The 18,854-nt window shown below is 53.1% G+C and overlaps 9 protein-coding genes across 9 annotated transcripts; 4 read left to right on the forward strand and 5 right to left on the reverse strand.

The window, feature by feature from the left end:
- Positions 1 to 32: 32 nt before the first annotated feature.
- Positions 33 to 596, reverse strand: CLAFUR5_11918 (uncharacterized protein; the record flags this gene model as incomplete). Its single annotated transcript, XM_047911066.1, has 1 exon — positions 33 to 596. One exon carries the CDS (start codon positions 594 to 596, stop codon positions 33 to 35), a length of 564 nt encoding a protein of 187 aa, XP_047767131.1.
- A 2,288-nt stretch (positions 597 to 2,884) lies between these two features.
- On the forward strand, positions 2,885 to 3,591 carry CLAFUR5_11919 (uncharacterized protein; the record flags this gene model as incomplete). The annotated part of the gene is made up of 2 exons (XM_047911067.1): positions 2,885 to 3,016; positions 3,133 to 3,591. The coding sequence occupies 2 exons, from the start codon at positions 2,885 to 2,887 to the stop codon at positions 3,589 to 3,591; spliced, it is 591 nt and encodes a 196-aa protein (XP_047767132.1).
- A 395-nt stretch (positions 3,592 to 3,986) lies between these two features.
- CLAFUR5_11920 (uncharacterized protein) lies at positions 3,987 to 5,131 on the reverse strand (the record flags this gene model as incomplete). The annotated part of the gene is made up of 2 exons (XM_047911068.1): positions 3,987 to 4,414; positions 4,471 to 5,131. 2 exons carry the CDS (start codon positions 5,129 to 5,131, stop codon positions 3,987 to 3,989), a joined length of 1,089 nt encoding a protein of 362 aa, XP_047767571.1.
- A 1,083-nt stretch (positions 5,132 to 6,214) lies between these two features.
- On the forward strand, positions 6,215 to 10,202 carry CLAFUR5_11921 (uncharacterized protein; the record flags this gene model as incomplete). The annotated part of the gene is made up of 2 exons (XM_047911069.1): positions 6,215 to 7,725; positions 7,781 to 10,202. The coding sequence occupies 2 exons, from the start codon at positions 6,215 to 6,217 to the stop codon at positions 10,200 to 10,202; spliced, it is 3,933 nt and encodes a 1,310-aa protein (XP_047767570.1).
- A 280-nt stretch (positions 10,203 to 10,482) lies between these two features.
- Positions 10,483 to 11,375, reverse strand: CLAFUR5_11922 (Short-chain dehydrogenase; the record flags this gene model as incomplete). The annotated part of the gene is made up of 2 exons (XM_047911070.1): positions 10,483 to 10,513; positions 10,567 to 11,375. The coding sequence occupies 2 exons, from the start codon at positions 11,373 to 11,375 to the stop codon at positions 10,483 to 10,485; spliced, it is 840 nt and encodes a 279-aa protein (XP_047767569.1).
- A 574-nt stretch (positions 11,376 to 11,949) lies between these two features.
- CLAFUR5_11923 (uncharacterized protein) lies at positions 11,950 to 12,457 on the forward strand (the record flags this gene model as incomplete). The annotated part of the gene is made up of 2 exons (XM_047911071.1): positions 11,950 to 12,186; positions 12,251 to 12,457. 2 exons carry the CDS (start codon positions 11,950 to 11,952, stop codon positions 12,455 to 12,457), a joined length of 444 nt encoding a protein of 147 aa, XP_047767568.1.
- A 1,438-nt stretch (positions 12,458 to 13,895) lies between these two features.
- CLAFUR5_11924 (uncharacterized protein) lies at positions 13,896 to 14,156 on the forward strand (the record flags this gene model as incomplete). Its single annotated transcript, XM_047911072.1, has 1 exon — positions 13,896 to 14,156. The coding sequence occupies one exon, from the start codon at positions 13,896 to 13,898 to the stop codon at positions 14,154 to 14,156; it is 261 nt and encodes an 86-aa protein (XP_047767575.1).
- A 1,386-nt stretch (positions 14,157 to 15,542) lies between these two features.
- CLAFUR5_11925 (uncharacterized protein) lies at positions 15,543 to 16,448 on the reverse strand (the record flags this gene model as incomplete). Its single annotated transcript, XM_047911073.1, has 2 exons — positions 15,543 to 16,029; positions 16,087 to 16,448. 2 exons carry the CDS (start codon positions 16,446 to 16,448, stop codon positions 15,543 to 15,545), a joined length of 849 nt encoding a protein of 282 aa, XP_047767574.1.
- Positions 16,449 to 16,846: 398 nt separating this feature from the next.
- On the reverse strand, positions 16,847 to 18,818 carry CLAFUR5_11926 (MFS-type transporter M6; the record flags this gene model as incomplete). Its single annotated transcript, XM_047911074.1, has 6 exons — positions 16,847 to 17,278; positions 17,332 to 17,719; positions 17,768 to 18,044; positions 18,094 to 18,145; positions 18,195 to 18,294; positions 18,376 to 18,818. The coding sequence occupies 6 exons, from the start codon at positions 18,816 to 18,818 to the stop codon at positions 16,847 to 16,849; spliced, it is 1,692 nt and encodes a 563-aa protein (XP_047767573.1).
- Positions 18,819 to 18,854: the final 36 nt, after the last annotated feature.

Below are 18,854 nucleotides of genomic sequence, written 5' to 3' on the forward strand. Positions count from 1 at the left end.
TGTCCAGACCCGACGTTGTTCCCGCGCTTGGGTCAATAGCAAAGTTGATCGCACAGCTGTGCGTACATCGTGACTTCTGATCCGTGGTTCTCGCACTCATCGCGCAGTTGATCCTCGCTAATGATTATGTCCCATCTCAGGCGCATCGGTTGACTGGGTGGACCGCCTGGCTTGTAGCGATAGAACAAACGTGGGAACCGTCGCTCTGTGAGTACCCATCCACCTCTAAAATCTAGGAGTTGGTGGAAGCTGTCGGTGTCGCCATGCCAGAGCACCCTCAGATCCCTGATGTGGTCGAGTCCGATGGCATCTAGGGCGCCCAGCGACTTCATTTGCGCCTTTTGGATCGAGTAGCCGGAACGTTGAAACAGGACGAAGTGCGTCTCTGACCAGAAGCTCTGGTAGCATGTCTTGTACAGCTTTCCAGCTTCGGAATGGATCGCCTTGCAGGTGAGAAGCAAGTTCTTGGGTGGTGGTGTGGCCGTGAGGAGATTTACCGCATCAGCGTCACGGTACTCGGAGGTGAAGACGAGCCCGTAGATCTCGTTGCGTAACTCAGCGGGTAGTTTGAAGAGGCCGTGTGCTGCGGTAGTCATGTTGGCGGTGTTGCGCTGTTCGCTGGTCAGTGAAGCTTTGCTGGCAGGTGGAGATACAGTCCTGGGCATAGTTTTTACAACCCCTGTTCTTCCACCTTTCCTCATTAGGAAGGATGTATCCACTGCTTGGCGTAGCTCACCACCTGGTGTGTCCTCCATTGTTGGCTATTACTGCCTCGCAGCGTTCTCGCATACTCTTGCATATACGTTGTATGTCCTCAGGTGTTAGCTTGGCCCATTCAATCTTGATAGCAGCTATTACCTCATCTCGTGTTGTAGGAAAATGAGCACCTACCCTATGCTTAAGAAGAGCCTATAGATTCTCAATAGGGTTGAGATCTGGTGAATTGGCTGGCCATTCCATAAGGTGTAGGCCCTTCTCCTTAAATAGACTCACCGTTGCCTTCGCCTTGTGGATTGAGGCGTTGTCTTGCATAACAATGCAGTCCTGCGAGCCTGTTGACACTCGCTGCTTCTCAATTGCCGTGTGGATAAGAGGGACAATCTGGCTACGATACACCTCACCGTCGACAGAGCCCTTCTCGAATATATGGACTTCCATAGGTCCATCTGCAGAGATACAGCCCTATATCATACAGGCTGAGGACTTGCGGAAGCGTGCTATAAGACAGTGTTCGTAATAAGCCTCATCTGCCCTGCGTGTCATATAGACCTGTCCGAATATTCCACACCTGAATGAAGCTTCATCTGTCCAAAGGACCTGAGCCCACTGTTCCACTGTCCATTTAATATAAGCCCTTGCCCATCGAAGCCGTGCCTCCTTATGTTTCTTAGTCAACAACGGCTTACGTGTTGCGACATATCGTGAGAAGCCCTCCTTCTTAAATGCAGCTCTTACTGTCCGGACGTCGCTGAAGATGCCCTCTATCGCGGCAATCTGTTCGTATCGTAGGCGGCGGCTGTTGGCATCAGTGGTGGCTCGATAGACAAGTCGCTGACGCTTGGAGGTGTTGATTACAGGTAGTGGGCCTCTCTTCTTCGGTATGGAAGGTGGCACTCTTTCCAGCCGTGAGATTACTGAAGAGACAGAGCCTTTGTTAGTGTGAAGGGCGTCTGCAATCTGCTGCAGCGGCCAGTGGGCGTGTTTGTGAAGAGACCACATCTCGCCCTTCTCAAATTCGGTAAAGACGCGTCCCTTCGGCATGGTGGCGATAGATAGCGCGTGTGTGAGTGTGTGGATAATGAGATTGAAGGTAGCAACACCTTCTGAGATGGACATGGATAGCCGGAAGGGGTTAGCGTAAATACAGGGGTTGTCAAAATTATGCCCAGGACTGTACTGACATACCGAGCCACTCGAAGATGCAGAGGTAATCCTGCGCAAGCAGAATGTTCAGTTCTCGTGTATCGAGGTGATTTTTGTTGTTCGAGGCTTTTGATGCAGTTGAAGTGGTGGAGGGCTTCTTTAGCTGTGCATCGGAATTGACAAACGGCGTTACTCGCGCGGGTAGTGCCGACATGCCTGTGAAGATGCATGGGTGTGAGAATTTTGGCCGATCTATCTCGCTACTTGTCTTGCAGCTCTGGAGGTATCATGTAGCAGTCTTGCTCGTGATGCTGTCGGTTGGTTGCTCCCTTGCACAGTGTGCATAGGTTAAGCCGAGGGCAAAAAAGACAGCTTAGACGTGCCTCCTTGTCAGAACCACTCCCACTCCTCGGAATCGACCTCACAACCTTCAACACAGCAAAAGAAACTGTACCTGGCAAGCCAGATACAGCCAAGAAACCGGACTGACCAACCTAATCTCCCTAGCTATGCCCGGAAATTTACTCGCTATGATCTTGATTGCGCAGAGCGTTCACTGCGGGTTGTCCAAGTCGTGCTAATCTGGTATTACGCTAGCTTGCGACCAAACTGTTTTTCTTGATTGGTAAGCGTGTTTTGAAGATCAATATGTAAATAAAACGCGGGTAGTGCCGAGATGCATGTGAAGATACAGGGGTCCTAAACTTTCGGCCGTGCTTCCCAGCTACACCAATCTGAAGCGCATGCACATGCATGCTAACCTGTGAGCTATCATTCTCGCTAATCTTATTCACTTTGAGCACACTTGGAGTCACAATTCCGCTGGTACGGTCACTTGTTGCGCTTTCTGCTGCGACTAGAAGCATCCGGCTTTGAACATCAACAACCACGACCGACTCTACGAATACCTCGTCTTTTCACAGAAGAACAACGCCATACTCACAAACGCCACTTTCAAGGTAGAAATGACACGATTGTTGCGGAGAATCTCCTTCGCTGACCTCGAACTAGTGCCTCCGACATGCCGCCGACTACACGAGCCAAAGCCCGCCAGTCCGAGTTGGCGAAAGGCTCTCGCTTGCTCAAGTTACCTGCTGAGCTCCGCAACTACATCTACGAGCTAAGCTTCTCCACAAATCAGCACGATGACGAGGTGAGTGAATGTGAACGCCGTCTGTTCGAAACATGCGTGCTGCATCTCCATTTCAGCAGCAGTTGCTGAGGCGCTTGTATGCAGTGCTCATGTATGACTGACTTCTTTCTGTCTAGGTGATGGACATTTTCACGGCATTAGCTCCGGAGAAGTCGCTGCTGCTTGTGTGCCACCAGGTCTACAATGAGGCTTGTCAGCTGTACAAGATCGCCTTCCGCAATTTCTGTACTTCTGGCAAGTTCTCTATGGAAGTTGAGCAGTCTGGCGTAGCATTCTACACATACTTCGAAGCATTGCAGGTTCCCCAGCTTGAGCATGTGGTCCACTTCCACGTCAATTGGCTGGGCTTCACGATGACCTTGCTAGATAGACGTGGTGGTTGGCATATGAGATACAAACTGTTCAATGACTATTTGCGGATCTGGTACGCTCGTGGGAATCTGCGGGCGGCTTCACATCGTACGGAGAGCGAGTTTGCTGCAACATATGATGCAGCAGCGCCTACTGTATCTCTTCACAAGCAACTGCTCGACTACTTCGGCACCAAGCCAGAGCAAGACAACAGAAGAGCTTAGTAGAGGTCAGAAAGGGTGGTTAGAAAAGGGGAATTCTATCTTCGAGCTGGAGAGCGTACGCCGCGGGCGAGGCGGAAGCTCATGAACGCTCGATGGTGCTCGATGCAGATCCCAAGACCTACCGGGCTTCCAATAACCCAAGAAATTGGCTAGTGACCTCAGTCAGACCGAATCTCATGGAGGGGGACGAACGGTGAGAACATGGCAGATGCTGCCTTCCGTCGGGTTCCGAGCAGATGGACAAGTTTTCAAATCAGGATCACTACGATTAGTACAAGCGCTCTGGTTGGAGAGGGTACAGTTCCTTGACCTGCACGCCCTTAGGCAGTTCAGCATGTGGCCGAGTACAGTTCGGACAGGCAAACTGCGGGATGGAGATGTATCCATACACAATCCTAGGCATGGTCGATCGGCGACGGACCAACCCCGATGTCGATCGTATACACATACAGTGGCTTCGTGATATTCACCTGCCCGTTCCCAAACGGCGTTCCACGATTGAGCTGCGCAGCTGGCAGCCACAATTTGGTGCCCTCGATCCACATGGCATCAACCCACAACAGCCTGGAATCCTGCACCAGAAGTGACTTGGTCCCGTTCTTCGCCACAGAGATGATCCGCTGACTATCAGTGTCGCTGACATATATCACTCCATTCGTGTCAATCGCAGTGCCATCAGTCGAAGGCGTGAGCGAGTATGGCTCAATGTACGAAGCAAGCTCTGCGCCTGCGAGGGAAGTATTGTAGAAAGCCTGATCCAGCCACTTCGTCTCCAGTTTCCAAAGGCCACCGTTCGCAGGCGAGAAGTAGAAATTCTTGCCGTCTGGAGATACTTCAAGCTGATCGGCATGGATGTACTGATACTCTCCGTTCGCAGACTGAACCAAATACGACCCTTCTGCTGACACTGGGGTCGCCCCTTCTGTGCCATATTCCGCACCTGCCTCAACGACTCTTCGCGAATGCGGCTTGCGAGGTCTAGCACGATCAAGCCTGGCGAGCCGGCATCTGTTAGGTGTGCTTTCCCAGTTGCTGGATTGAAGCGAACGTCGTCGAGAAGACTATTGTAGCGCGTGACGTTACCCATCGGGTACACACGGGATACCTCGTTCGTGTTGACATTGATCTGAATAAGTTTTGGGCCTTCTGGCAGTATCACTGGCTCGCCAAAGGATGGAGATCCAGCATCTACGACATAGAGATGGCCATCGGGGCCGACACGTTGTGAGTTGATGCGCACGAATTTTGTCGATGGATCGTCGCCGTCTTGGTAGGAGTTCCATGCTTCGTTGGGGTATGCTGTCATCTCATTCGTTGTTCGATTGTACTCGACGACTGCAGGTCCTTTCGAGCCGTCGACACGAGCCAGGACTAAGAACAGGCGGCCATCTGGAGTGGTGCTCACACCGTTACATGGCACGTCCAATGTCAATGCGGTCTCGACGCGAAGATCCTGTGGTCCTGTGAAGACTTGGCCAACGGTGCATTGTATGGTGAGCGTCAACGCCAAGGCGATGCTATTGATGGGATGAAACATCATCGTGGGCGTTGTTGGCAGGGGAGGAGTAATGGAAGAGGATGGACAGTGTAGATAGACATTACCTTGAGATGTGACGTTGTACAGGCGGGGTTCTTGCAATGCAGAGAGTGGACTCCGCTTGGCCTGTGAGCACGATGCGGTCGTGAATCGATGCTGCGGGTGTTCCTGGAAACAGACGGGTGAGGCGCATGCTTTGAGTTTCGTGATCCCCGGCACGTCATATCGCATTGGTGCTCCGACAACATCTTGCATGGCCATATAGGGATATGCTGAGATAGACAGATTCATACAGAGACAGGCAAGAGCGATGTCGGGCCAGGTCGCCTTCCAGCGCGACCTTTCGCCAAGACACTCCTGGTGCGTCGGCTCATAACGTCGATTGGGGGTGAGGCTGCTTGAGCCCTAACGTTCGCGGGATGATTAGACGAAGGCAAAAGCCCGGCATGCTTTCCCACAATAGCCGTTGGAAACACCTAAGCAAAGCAAGCCGTAGATGCCGAAGCCAGATTCTCGAAATGGTCGTCGAAGAGTACAGTGTTATGGTCTCTCGAGTCTCGAGGTTATAGGTGGTGAAGGTGGACCATTGTCTCTGCGCGACCCCTGGCGGTGGTCGGGGCTTGTGCAAGGAGTTCTCACAACGTGCTAGCCCACGCTGCACCATGGTACGCCCACACTGTCTGTGGTATCGTTACGCGTTGCCAACGGGGTGTGTGTAGAGGGAGAAGATGTGTGGATGGGGAAGGGTCAGTGATGCAGCCCCTCTTCCCTCAGCGTGGCAAGCGCGGAGATCTCGCGACAAGCTTTCAGGGGTTCGTGCATCGTTATCCCAGCTTAGTGCTCGCGATATCTTCGCCGTTTCATGAGGTCCAGCGTCTGGTCCACTGTGCTGGAGCGGCATCTCACGCCTCTCTCTGGTCTGTGACCGGTCTTCACTCTTTCGACCGCGCGCCGAACCGCACGCTCGTTGTTGCTGTACGATTATTCTTTGCATTGAAGACAGAGAGACTGCATGTGATCCTGCGGAGAGGAGGTAATTCGAGACACAATCTCAAGGGGCCTGCTGGTTCAGACCCTTTCGTAGCCATGGAACACGAGACGTTGGTCGATATGGCGGTTGTCCAGCAAGAGCATGCCCGCCCAACTTCGTCGTCACATGAACAAGAAGAGCCAGCACAAGATCCATCACCCAAGACACAGCCCCCGATGCTGCACATTGATGAGACAACGCGTGCAGACACACCAACCAACGAAGACATCTCAACGCCGACGCAAGAGACAGCGACAAAGCCGCTACCAGCTATCATTACCACCACTACAACTACCACAGACGACGAGCCTGCCGAACAACTTTCGACCTCACCGCAGCCAGACACGCCGACTGATCCCACAACGCCGATAACTCCCCATGACGAGCTGCGGGACCTGCACGATCCATACCGTGACTCTATGAGCTCCCTTGCCCTGTCTGAGAGCAGCGTGGATTACGACCATCCATCGACCAAAGAGGTGGAAGACGTCCTGGCGACTCCACGCGTGAGCGGTGTCCGGCGGCACCTGCGGAAGGTGAGCAGCCTGGATATCCTACAAAACAAGTGGGCACCGCCTGAGAGGCCGAGCACACTGTTCGACGCCTCAGATGAGAGCATACAGCCCATGTCTGCCATGGAGCTTGAAGGGGACAACCGACACTTCTGGACAAGAGATAGCAGCAACTTTGACCCGAATGAGATCAAGCATGGTCGGCGGTCGACGAATGCCTCGATAGACACGATCGATATGCTAGAGCCCGGACAGTCGGCGTACGCTTCGAGAAACGGCAGCACAAGTGGAGCATCGCAACGCACGTCAGACGGCTCTTCATCAGATGACGACGTCCAGGTGGACTGGCAGGCGTTGGAGAAGACGGAGAAACAGGAAAAGGCTGACAAAGATCTCGAGGAGGATGCGAACGACGAGTCTACGGCTTTCTTGCTGGCCAGACTGGAGCAGGAGAACGCAAAGATCGAGGCTGGTGCAATGGCAGCATCAATCAAGACCGGCAAGTCTGCTCGTGCTCGTGCTGCAAGTCGTCCGCCAAGCATGGCTCATCTCAAGAAGCTCGTCTGTGGCAAGGATACCTCGACTCCATCCATCCGATTTAGCTTGGCATCCGATACCGGCTTTCCTGAAGAAGCTCCGCCCATGACTGAGCTCGAGTTCTGGGTTGCACTGGTTCAAGACTATCCAAGCACAGCTGCTCGTCTGCCAACGCTGACCACCACGAAGATTCGAGCTGGTATTCCATCACCACTACGAGGAGTCGTATGGACAACACTAGCAGGCGCGCGCGACAGAGATCTTGAAGATGCCTTCGACCGTCTTGTGCACGAGAAGAGTCCGTATGAAGGCATCATCAACAAAGATGTCGGTCGCTCCTTCCCTGGAGTGGAACTGTTCCGAGAGGCAGACGGCGAAGGTCAGCAGATGCTGGGACGCGTACTAAAGTGCTTCTCGCTGCAAGACAAAAACATTGGCTACTGTCAAGGACTGGGCTTCTTGGTTGGTCCGCTACTGATGAACATGCCAGAGCGCGATGCTTTCTGCGTTCTGACAAGGTAAGACGACAATGGATGCGTTATTGATTGGCACACATGACTGACATATTCGTAGGCTTATGGATCACTACTCGCTGCGACCTTCTTTCCTCCCCTCGCTTTCCGGCCTCCACATGAGAATCTACCAATTCTCCTCCCTGCTCAAGCAGCACCACAAGAAGCTACACGAGCATCTTGCCGAGCTTGGCATCGAGCCAGCATATCTATCGCAGTGGTTCCTGTCTTGCTTCGCCGTGACCTGTCCACTTGACATGCTATTCCGCATCTACGATGTCATATTTGCCGAAGGTGCGAACGAGACGGTGATGCGGGTCGCTCTTGCCTTGATGAGGAGACACGAAGAGAAGATGCTTGCGACAATCGAGTTTGAGGAAGTGATGCAGCTGTTGCTTGGACGTGAGATGTGGGATTGCTATGGCGGTGATGCCGATATGTTGGTTGATGACTTCACATCATTGGGCGACATTGTAACACACACGCGTCTTGCAGAGCTGGAGAAAGAGTTCGACATCCAGTCCTCGGAGACCGTTGGACAAAGTGCTGGCTTTCTACCGGACGTTCAGGCAGCGGCTTCGCGTTTCCTGGGCCGAATCTGGGCACCTGGACATGGAGCGACACCCAGCAAGGCGAGTACAGCGCCCACACACTCTACGAGTCCTAGCGTCTCGACCCTTTCACCACCAGCAGCCGAAAAAGATACCGCGTCTGGTGGATACAGCCTGTTCGGTCGGCCGACCAGCTTCCTGCGGCGAAGTCCCAGCAAGCAGAGTATTGGGATGGCCAATGACACGAACAGCAGCGAGGATAGCACATCTACGGCGGGCTCAAGTGCTGTCAGCCTAGCGTCAACTGGGTTGACAGAGCCGGATACCCCAACTGCAGATGCCAACGGAATCATGCGCGAAAGCATGGCTGACTCGATAAGTACCAGGTCCAAGGCGGAGTCCATAGCACCAGGATCCAGCTTGCACAGCAGGGAAACGATGGAGCTGCATGCTCAGGTAGAGGACCTTCTCATCGCAATTGGGGAAATGCAGCGCGAGCATGCTCAACTAGCAGCAATGCTACAGCGCGAGCGTGAGGAGAGGAGTGAAGACCAACGCGTGATGCGTCAATTGGTCAGCAATCTTCGCAAGACGGATAAAGACGATCGCAGGAGGACTATGCCACCACCGCAGAAGAAAATGGAGCTAGAGATGCCGACCAAGGGTCGACCCTTGAGTGTGGGCAGTCGGACTGATGTCGAACATGAGGCTGAAAAGCAACAACCCAAGAGCGAGATTGATCAACTGCTTGACAAGGCACAAGATCGCCTTTCTAACAGCAACAGACTCTCCGCCAGCCTAGAGACTAAAGCACAACTGCGGAGCAATCTTACACGGACTAGAGAGCAGCTGGAAGCTGCCGCCAAACATTCGAAAGATCTGACGAGCCGTCTGGAAGCAGCAGAAGCATCCGTGAGCACCTTCCAGTCTGAGAGCGAAGACCTTCAATTGGAGGTCAACGAGCTCAGAACGAGAGTGGCTGAGGAGTTCAAGACCCGACAAAAGCTTGAACACCAGCTGGGCGAGTTCAAGGCACAAGCGCGCTCGATCGATCGAAAGGAGAGGTTGCAGCGTGCTGAAAGCTTGAGTGAGGTCCCGACATTGAGCAGAAAGGATGCAGATGCCAAATCTCGCCAAAGTAGCATTACGAGCATGACCGCTGGCTCATCATCCGGGCTTCGCGAGCTCAAGCTTGGCCGAAGGGATAGCAGCTCATCCATGCACAGCTTGCGATCGCGGAACACGATGTCGATGCACATGGAAGTGGTCCCACCTACAGTCCGTCAAGACAGTGGCGGCTCTTCAGAGGAGCCGTCGCCAGTATCTGGTTCGCCGGCCGCCCCTGCCCCAGTCACAACGGCTGCTCCCTCTGCAGATCCACTATCTGTGCCGCGAACGGGTTTTGCTCGCAGGACAACGAGTTTGGCCACCAAGGAAGTCCTTGCCACAACGCAACATGAGCCAGTGCCAGAAGATGCGCTTCTGCTTGAGCTCGTCAACGCGAAGACGACAGAAGCTCAAGCTCGCCAAGAGGTCGACGAGCTTAAGAAGGCGCTCTCGGTTGGCAAGCGGAAGCAAGAGGAGGCATTGAAGCGACTACAGGCCGAAATGGAAGCTGCAAAAGCAGAGGCTGTCAAGGCAGCAGAGGCGGCACAGGTTGCAAAGAGCGAGACCGAGGCTCTACGGCTTTCGCAACTCGCGCCTGCTGGCACCACACTTTTCAGCTTGCCACCAACACCTGCACTCGAGGCACCCAATGGCTTTGTCAGGAGCGGTAGTAGCGCTGCTGCCACGCCTTCAGAAGAGAAAGATCAGCCCAACATCATACTGCCGAAGAAGTCAGAGACTGCCCCGGCAGCCGCAGGTGGCTGGTTTTGGCAGAGAAGAGCGGCGAGCAAGTCTGGCATACCTGTGCAGAAGGATGGGGAATGAGCGCTGCATTCATATTGATGAACACTGTGCATACTGGAACAGCTCGTCTGTGTCAATTGTCTAATGTCTTATGTGAGAGCATTTACTGTACTTCTTGGCGGCCTGATATGGGCATGGTGACGGCACATCCCCGGCGGATTTGCATTCACTTATCAGAATGGGGACTGTAGCATAGCATATGCAGAGGACAAATACGATGACCGCCTTCACGGCGAGTGTACCCTCGCAGTCGCCTTTGCGCGTACATACAAGTTGGCTAATCTGGTCCATCATCTTCAGCTTACAGCGTGTTCTCGTTGATGGTGAAGCCACTACCGCGGAGGTCAGCACAGTACAACGTCAAAGTGGCGCAAGAACGACTAACCCATCGATTGGTAGATTCACACCATTCACCAAGCTCATCCGTGGAGTGCTTAATAACACAACTGCGTCCCCGACTTCGCTGAAACTGGCTATGCGCCCTTGACGTGCTTCATAGACCTTCCAAGCCTCTGGAGGTAGAGAGCCGTCCTCGAAGTTCGACTTCAACAGATCCGTCGTCAAGAATCCCGGGGAGACTGCGTTGACACGGATTCCATGGCCTCGACCTTCAAGTGCAGCAGCTTTGGTGATGCCGACCACGCCGTGCTTCGCACTCGTGTAGCCACTGGTACCAGCACCTGCCTGGATCGAATTGACAGAGGCCGCATTGACGATGGAGCCTAACTGCGGCACTCGGCCTTCTTCAACGCCCTCAATCGAGCTTTGCTTTAGCATTTGCTTCAGCTCATGCTTCACGCATACCCATACGCCAGTAAGATTCACATCGATGACCTTCTTATAATCTTCAAGCGCAATATCCCAGGACATGGCTAGCGGGCCAACGACTCCGGCGAAGTTTGCCGCATAATCGATGCGGCCGAACTCTTCGACTGTTTTGGCGATGGCTCGTTCTACGTCTTCTTCCTTGGTCACGTCGGCGCGAATGATGATGCATTTGGTACCGAATGCCTCGACAGCTTCCTTGCCTTTCTTGAATGTTTCGCTGCCTTCTGCGAAGATGTCGACGAGTGCCACGCCTTTGGATCCTTCTTTCGCGAATGCGACGCCGATGGCATTGCCTAGTCCTCTGGCTCCGCCTGTGATGAATGCGATTCCTGGAGCGACTGGTGCGGTGCGAAGCTGAGACGACATGGTGGCGATTTACAGCTTGAAGTTGGCGAGGGCGCGCAATATACTTACTGCGGCGCTCTTATGATACAGTGTTCCTTTGCACCAACATACCTCCTCTATTGCCCCTCCCGGTAGCTGAGTTCAACACCTCGGGTGCTTACTGGTCCTCGACAGTGGCTAACATTTGCCGGACCTGAAGTTCCCTTCCCAAGAACAGCATCATGAGCCACGATGGAGTAGCTGCCAGATTGAATCACAGCAGGCTGGGCAGGCCTCTTCAATTCATCTCAAGAATAGATCACACGTCACCGGTGACACGAACTCTCGCATGCCACTTTCGTGAGCTCACCACCCCGGAATCTTGCTAGCCTCATACAGCAATCAAGACGCGATGAGCACACGATCAAGCTGCACGATCGTCCAGCTTACCCCGCATTATCTGGCAAGCATGTGCGTAGCGTGACAATCATGTGCGTTGCTTATTAGATAGCCTGAGCGTGGGCAGACTGCCAGTAACAATAAAGAGAGCTGACCTGCTTCGACTTGCCTCGACTACTATCTCATCGTTCTTGCTATTGATCTCGCCAGAAACATCATGTCTAGCCCAAACTCAACCCCGACAGCACCATGGCAAGATCGCCGAGGAATGTTTCAGCGAGGAAAGGAAGTCCATGAGCCAGCTAGGAAGATGTCAGGCAGTGGAGGGACTGGCGTGATCGAAGCAGTCCGGAGAGCATCGACCAGCAGCCAGAGCGACAAGTCACTTGTCAGCAACCCATTGAGCAACGATCCAGCATCTCCTGCCTCCCCAAGCACCACGGCGAGACGCCGAGTAAGTCCACGCCCACCATCATACTACCTAACATAGTCACTCCATAAGCTCACACAGATCACAGTCCTCAGCAGCCTCCTCCGGCCTCTTCAGTAACCTAACCCACCACAAACGCGGCAGCGAAGACTACGCCGACCGCCGAGCAAGCCAGACAGAAGGTTACGGCCAAGGCGGTGCCGTTAGCGGATGGTTTAACAAGACGTTCAGAGGCATCCAAAGCCCCGCTGCTCCTGGGCAGACACAGCAGGAGAAGAGAGGTGTGATGGAGTGACTATCCGAACGTGGGCCTGAAGCTTGATCCTGACGAGTTTGTCGTTTCGTTGCGTAGGGGCGGGCCGCGCTGGTGATACACAAGAGCAGGCGAGACAAGCGGGGCAAGCTGCGAATCGACCGGAGGTACGGAGAGATGATTCGTTTTATGGGCAGTTGTATTAGGGCGCTGGAAGGGTGGTGGGATTGGGGGAGGTACAAAGGGATATGGGATGATGATGATGATGGGATGAAATATGTATGTGTAGGTTATGACTTTTTCGTTGCTGTATGAACACATATATGCATTTCACTGTTATGCTGCTTGAAACTCCATCAACATTGGCTTTCACTCGACTCAGCATCCTATGTCACACATCTCCACCCGATACGCCCAGCCCAGTCCGTGTCACATACTCGAAGTGCCATAGCTCAAGACACTGCGTTCATGTTGCAACAACCTTAGATCGCTGTCTGCTAGCCTTGCAACCTTTGAGGAGTCCCGACCAGCGCAGCCAGCCTTTGATCCAGCGCAGGCAAGTTCCAATCCAGTACAGCACGACTGGAGGGATGCACACGAGCGCGAGGATTTCGAGCGCCTCGAGAATGCTGTGGCACCACGCGGCAAAAAGTGCGGTGATGGCTAGTGCAGAGGCGGTGAAGAATAGAGCGACGAGAGAGAACATGTCGTCGATGGTTCGTGCAGCTCTTCGAGCGCGAGGACAGAACAGCTGAGATGTAGTCCGTGCACTAGCGTTTAATCACATGTGTCATTCGTGTGTCGTGTGTTGCATAGTGCTGAGTGAATGCAAAAAGAGGATACAAGCGGATGGGGATGATCTCTTTGTTGTACGATCGGAACACAAGTCTCGTTATATTCATTGTCTGGTCCTCCGTGGTGATTCGAACTAGTCCGAAGCCGTCGCCCGAAAGAGCAAGCGCGTATACTCCGTTCGAAAGATCTCGTAACGGTGCAGGTCAAATTCATTAGTGTGCTCCTCGCAGCTTGTAATCCCTTGTTACCAGAAGTGCGACAATATTTCGGGGTGCAAAGAGAGAACGACCAGATCAAGGCAGCAAGCGTGCATAGCTAATGGGCAGCCCTGACGTGTGCCTCATGCCACTACTGCATTAGCATACGGCATAGATGCCACAGACCATTCGAGATGATCGAGTTACCAAACAACAACGCCACTGCCAGCCAGGGAACGATAATGACGAAGCTCGCCCAGGAGCGATCGTGATCAGGACCATTCGACACTTGACGCCACAAGTCTGGACCTGCATCGAGCACTGCACGTGTGCAATAGTAAAGTTCCCGCCAGCAAACTGGAGCCGCGACCAGGTAGATCGAATGATAGCTGAACGCCAGAATGATGGCTGCCGTAGTGTTGAAAACCGCTGCCACGAAGGTGTATCTTAGCAGAAGCTCAGTCCTTCCTGCCTCTGGAGCCACCACGATGGCCTGGCATTGTGGACAGCGTCTGTTCTCGCAACCAGCAGCGAATCAGTCTCTATTCAAAAGTCAGCACGTCGAGTCGCAAACCGAGGAGTATCCCGTCTTACCTTACACAACCTTCACAGATAACATGCCCACATGGGTCGATGCGAACAGGCAATTCGCACACGTCGCGACACACGATACAGTCATCCTCAACCCGACCACGCACTCGGTGGAAATGCTTCTCGAAGAAGATAGCGCGAGTCGGGAGAGACTTTGAGTCGCCTTAGGGATGCACTGTAATGCCACATAGCCCACCAAGGCTGCGACGAGTATCGTGGTAATCATTTGGTCGTTGCTCCGCCTTGTGAGGGTTTGAGTCAATGGAAGATGATCTGCTATTAGCAAGAGATGACTGGTGGGTAAAGGTGGGCGCTTGGGCTTTAAAAACGCCTCACATGATTCAGTGAATGCGCACCCTAATCGCGCTTCTCGAGTGAACATCCATTCTCTTGTCTTGAAGGCCCAATACACACGCTCCCGCTAGACTTCCGATCACTTTGCTCGTCAAAGGCGCCGTCAGCAAGTACCAATTCTGCTTGATGTTTTCGGACCTTGTTCAAGCTCATTGGCCTCCATTCTCACAATCGACTTCCTTCGTCGACTCCAGCCACGGGCCAACTCAAGCGAATCTTGATAATCCATGCCTTTGCCAGTTTGTTCAGCTAGGCACCAAGGATGTAGGTCTATAGCCAGAACAGGGAGAACAAGAAGGCCACCAGACACCACGGACCCACCAAAAACACCGTGCCTGTGACGAGATCGATCATCGCTCCGTGAGTCATTTCTTGCCACCACTTTCCCCCATAAAATAGCATGCCAGTGCCACATTCGCGGACCAAGACGAAGTGCGCGATCATCACGATGAGGTAGAGGATGCTGCGTGAGACAGAGAATACCAGCGCCATGACGAAGCTCATCACCCCGGCCGTGAAGATGATGCTGAGGATAGCCTCTGAGATGTCAGTCTCTGCGTACAGCACCTCGACTTGGCATTGTGGGCAGCGCTTGTTTCCTCGTCTTGGTGAGAACCAGTCCCTGCTTCGAGTCAGCACACTGTCTCGAGTCGAGGAATGGACGACTAACCTCAGACAGCCTTCACATGTGATGTGACCGCAGAGCTTGATGCGAACAGGGGAGTTGCAGGCATCACGACAGACGATGCACACGTTGTTGGTGGGCCACCCGATCCGGTGCAGGTGATGACTGAAGAACTCCCTGCGGCTCGGTAGCTTGCGTGTGTTGATGTCTGGCTTCGCGGTCGGTATGCAGCGCCATGCGATGTAGCCCGACACAGCTGCAGTGCTTGAGATGGCGCCCGTCATTGTGTCAATGCTTTTCCAGTTGATGGAATTTGCGAGACAGGAGGGAAGATTCGGCTTTATACTCGTGGGCGCACAGACACGTGAAATTGTGCATACCCGAGTGAATGCGCGCTTCGTCCATTTAAGACCTTTCAAAGTAACGGGCGATCGCGCTCACAGGTGATCTTAGGTACTGTAGCTGTCAGTCTGCGATACTACCTAATTCATGGCTGACCTGGCTGCAGCTGTGTGTCTTCGATGCTCCCGATCCATGAAAAAAATGCCTTCTAGCTCGTGCGCAATCAACCGTCTTTCCATGCCCACGGATGTTCTCGTAGCTCTTCATCTGTTAGCAGAACCAATATAACGACCAGAACTGGTACGATATATGATCTGACCCAGAGTAAATGTAGCATATCGGCTGCTTCATGGCAACCACAGAGCAACATCCCTACAGCGCAAAGGCCGTCTGTGTATCCGCCCATGCTGAGCATCCGCCACCAATCTGCACCGCTGGTCCGCATCAAATCGACTCCAAAGTGAGTGCCAACGGTCAGCGCCGAGATCGAGGAGATAAACTTCGCAGCCACGAGCAATCTTTGCCAGTCCATAGTATGAAATTGCCAGGCGGAGCAGGTGACGAATTGCCAATTGATGATGGTGGCTAAGAAAACAGCCGCGGTGAACGTGGTGCTCAGCAACAGCTCAGATGTCCCCGTTCCCTGAGCTAGCACTATCATTTGACACTGAGGACAGCGATTGTTCTCGAGTCTCGCGGCGAACCAGTTTCTAGAACATAAATGTCAGCATGACTCATCATGCAACACCTCAGGAGGGCGGTCTCACCTGGCACACTCCTCGCAGAAGATATGTCCACAAAGCTCGCTTCGGACCGGCTTGTCGGGGGCATCTCTGCATATAATGCAGTCCTCCGTCGGTTCGTTGACAGTCTTGCGGAGGTGATGGTCAAGGAATTCCCGTCGGTTGGGAAGTCTTTGTGCGCATTTATGGCTGTTGCGCTCTGCTTTTGGGATGTAGCGGTAAGCCACTACAGCTGCGACAACGGCCAGTGCAAGTCCGGTGTAATGCTTGCAGTCTTCCATGTTGTAGGTTGGGTTGGTTAATGTGTGAGATGGAAGCTTGCAAGTCTTACTGAGGAAATTTATAGTCGAGGGGAAAAGACTGTCCTCAAAAATGGTAGCCGGCATCCTGGGCGGCTAATGTCCTCAATCCGTATTATCAGCATATCACTGTTGTACATTACTCTGTCGTTGTTTGCTCTCTGCCTTTTCTTTCTTAGCTCTCCTCCAAGCAATACCATAACGCATGCATACTACCGGCCCTGCAAACAGAAGGGTGTTAGCCATACTCGATAACCACGTGGCAGTGTCTTAGACTATAGTGGACATAGAGTGCGGCATGCAGCGCATGTCTCGCGCGGTCCACCATAGTCAAAGTCATTGCTCGATGCCTGATATCCTCCGAGTACGTACCAAGACACGAGATAAGAAAGATGATCGCCAGTGTTGTGTAGGCCCACCTTTGAGCTTAGTCAGCCACACATTGCAGAGAGCTGATTCGGCATAACACTTTTGTAATGATGCACTTACCCATTCCCCATAGCATTACTCATAGGCCTAATAACAGCCGTAGCAGCTGCGCCAAGCGAGCATCTGACCAGGTTGTTCGCTGCTGTGACAGTAGCCGGCTGGTCAGGATATATGTCGACCAAAAGGACATTCAGCACCTCAGAGGCTCCTATCAAGCAGCAGCCCAAGAACAACAGAGAGATGATCGGGCCTGCGAGAGTGATCTTCCAGTTCACGGACCAGCCATATGCCATGACTCCTAGAGCTGTAAGGATCAACATCGGTAGTCCGACTTGCAGTCGGGCACGCTCGATAGGGAATTCGGAGAGGTCGGTCTGTCGATTGCGGGTCAAAGGCACATCGAGATGTCTAGCATGCCTCCTGTAATTCCAGTCAAGTAGATATCCGATAGTGAATGCGGAGAATACACCGCCGATCCCTATGGGAAGCTGATAATGGTCAGTTCATCTGTAGTGCGTGATCGCAGGATATCAAGACATACAAACATTAAGGCGACGTGTAGCTCGTCGAAATCGTACAGTTCGCGAAACATCGAAGACTTTCCAGCGAAGACGGCATAGATGCAAGCCATTGCAAGCCCGTTGGTGATTAGTAGCAATGCAGTCTCCAGATCTGCTAGCACGACCAGTGTCGAGATCGGATTTGGGATGGCGAGCCTGTGATTCTCCCTTAGACGCAATGCCTTCTTTTCGTCTACAGGCAAGCCCTTATGAGCTGTCGACTTGGAGCGGAGGTGGTCCGTAATGTTCCAGCTAGACCACGGCGGCGGTACAGAGCCATCGTCCACGATCTTGCGGCAAGTCTCTGGGAGGAACAGCATAAGAGGGATTGAGAAACAAGCCGAGAATATGAGCAGAAACCAGAAGATCCTGCAGGTGTTAGCATATCCCGAACAAGGGTGTGTGCATGCGACTTACCAGTGCCATCCAAGATTCTGGCTGAGAAGACCACCGAGGACAGGCGATAGCGTTGGTCCGAGTATGCTGCCAAGTGATGAAAACGTAATGTAACGCCCACGCTCTGAGGCAGTAATGAGATCACCAACAACACCATTGGCAAGAGCTATGGTCCCGCTGATGCCGGCTGACTGGAACATCCGGAGAATCAGAAGCGCGGTGTAGCTATTCTGCAGTCCTAAAGCAAGGTTGGCAAGTATGTAGATGGTGAAGCAGACGATATAAGCAGGTCGTCGGCCTAGCCAGAGTCAGCACATATCAGAAGCAAGGAAGCAACGAGATCTCACCAGCTTTGTCGGAGAAGCCTGCTACCATCATTGGTGCTAGTCCTTGCATGATCTTTCGAAAGTCAGTCGATGTCTGCAACACGTCCATATGTCATACTCACCACGTATGTCGTAGCAGTAATGTTGACTTGGCTGCTTGTTACATGTAGGTCGCTCGCAATCTTGTTCAATGCTGGATAGTAGATCATTCCGGTCATTGGACTGCCGCCTGTCAGTTAGTACTCATCACGTTGAGGCATGTTCAATTGAAGAGCGATATCTCCGTCACGCTCTGGGGCGTACCTAAACCACGCAGCAAGCGACGCTACGACCACGATGACTCGTTTCTGATTCGTCGAAAACACAGAGAAAGCCTCTTTGGCAACGGCATCGTTGGGTTCGGGTCCTTTCTCTGGATCTTGGTCGCTCCTCGCGGTCGTCGGAAGCTGTGCGACGAAACGACATTTCTCGGTCTCTAGAGGTCCTTGGCTCGTTGAGCGCGATGAGATGGAATTTGTGTCGACGGGTCGAGGACTCAGCGGTTCAGTGCTATCAGATGTATGCAACGTCCATGCAGCCATTGCTGTGCCTGTTGGACTGCACTGGACCTGGGGCTGTCGGTATTCATAACGTCTCCGCCAACCGCCAACGCCAACGGCGCTCTGGGCCCGAAGACTGTGTGTGCACGTCGACGGCGGTGACTTTCGCCCAGCTGAACCGTATGCGCTATACAAAGGCCGTACCATGAAACCTGACTAGCAGGGCTGAATGATAGCAGGCAT

The sequence above is a fragment of the Fulvia fulva genome, chromosome 10, assembly GCF_020509005.1.
Source record: "Fulvia fulva chromosome 10, complete sequence".
Classification (NCBI taxonomy): Eukaryota; Fungi; Ascomycota; class Dothideomycetes; order Mycosphaerellales; family Mycosphaerellaceae; genus Fulvia; species Fulvia fulva.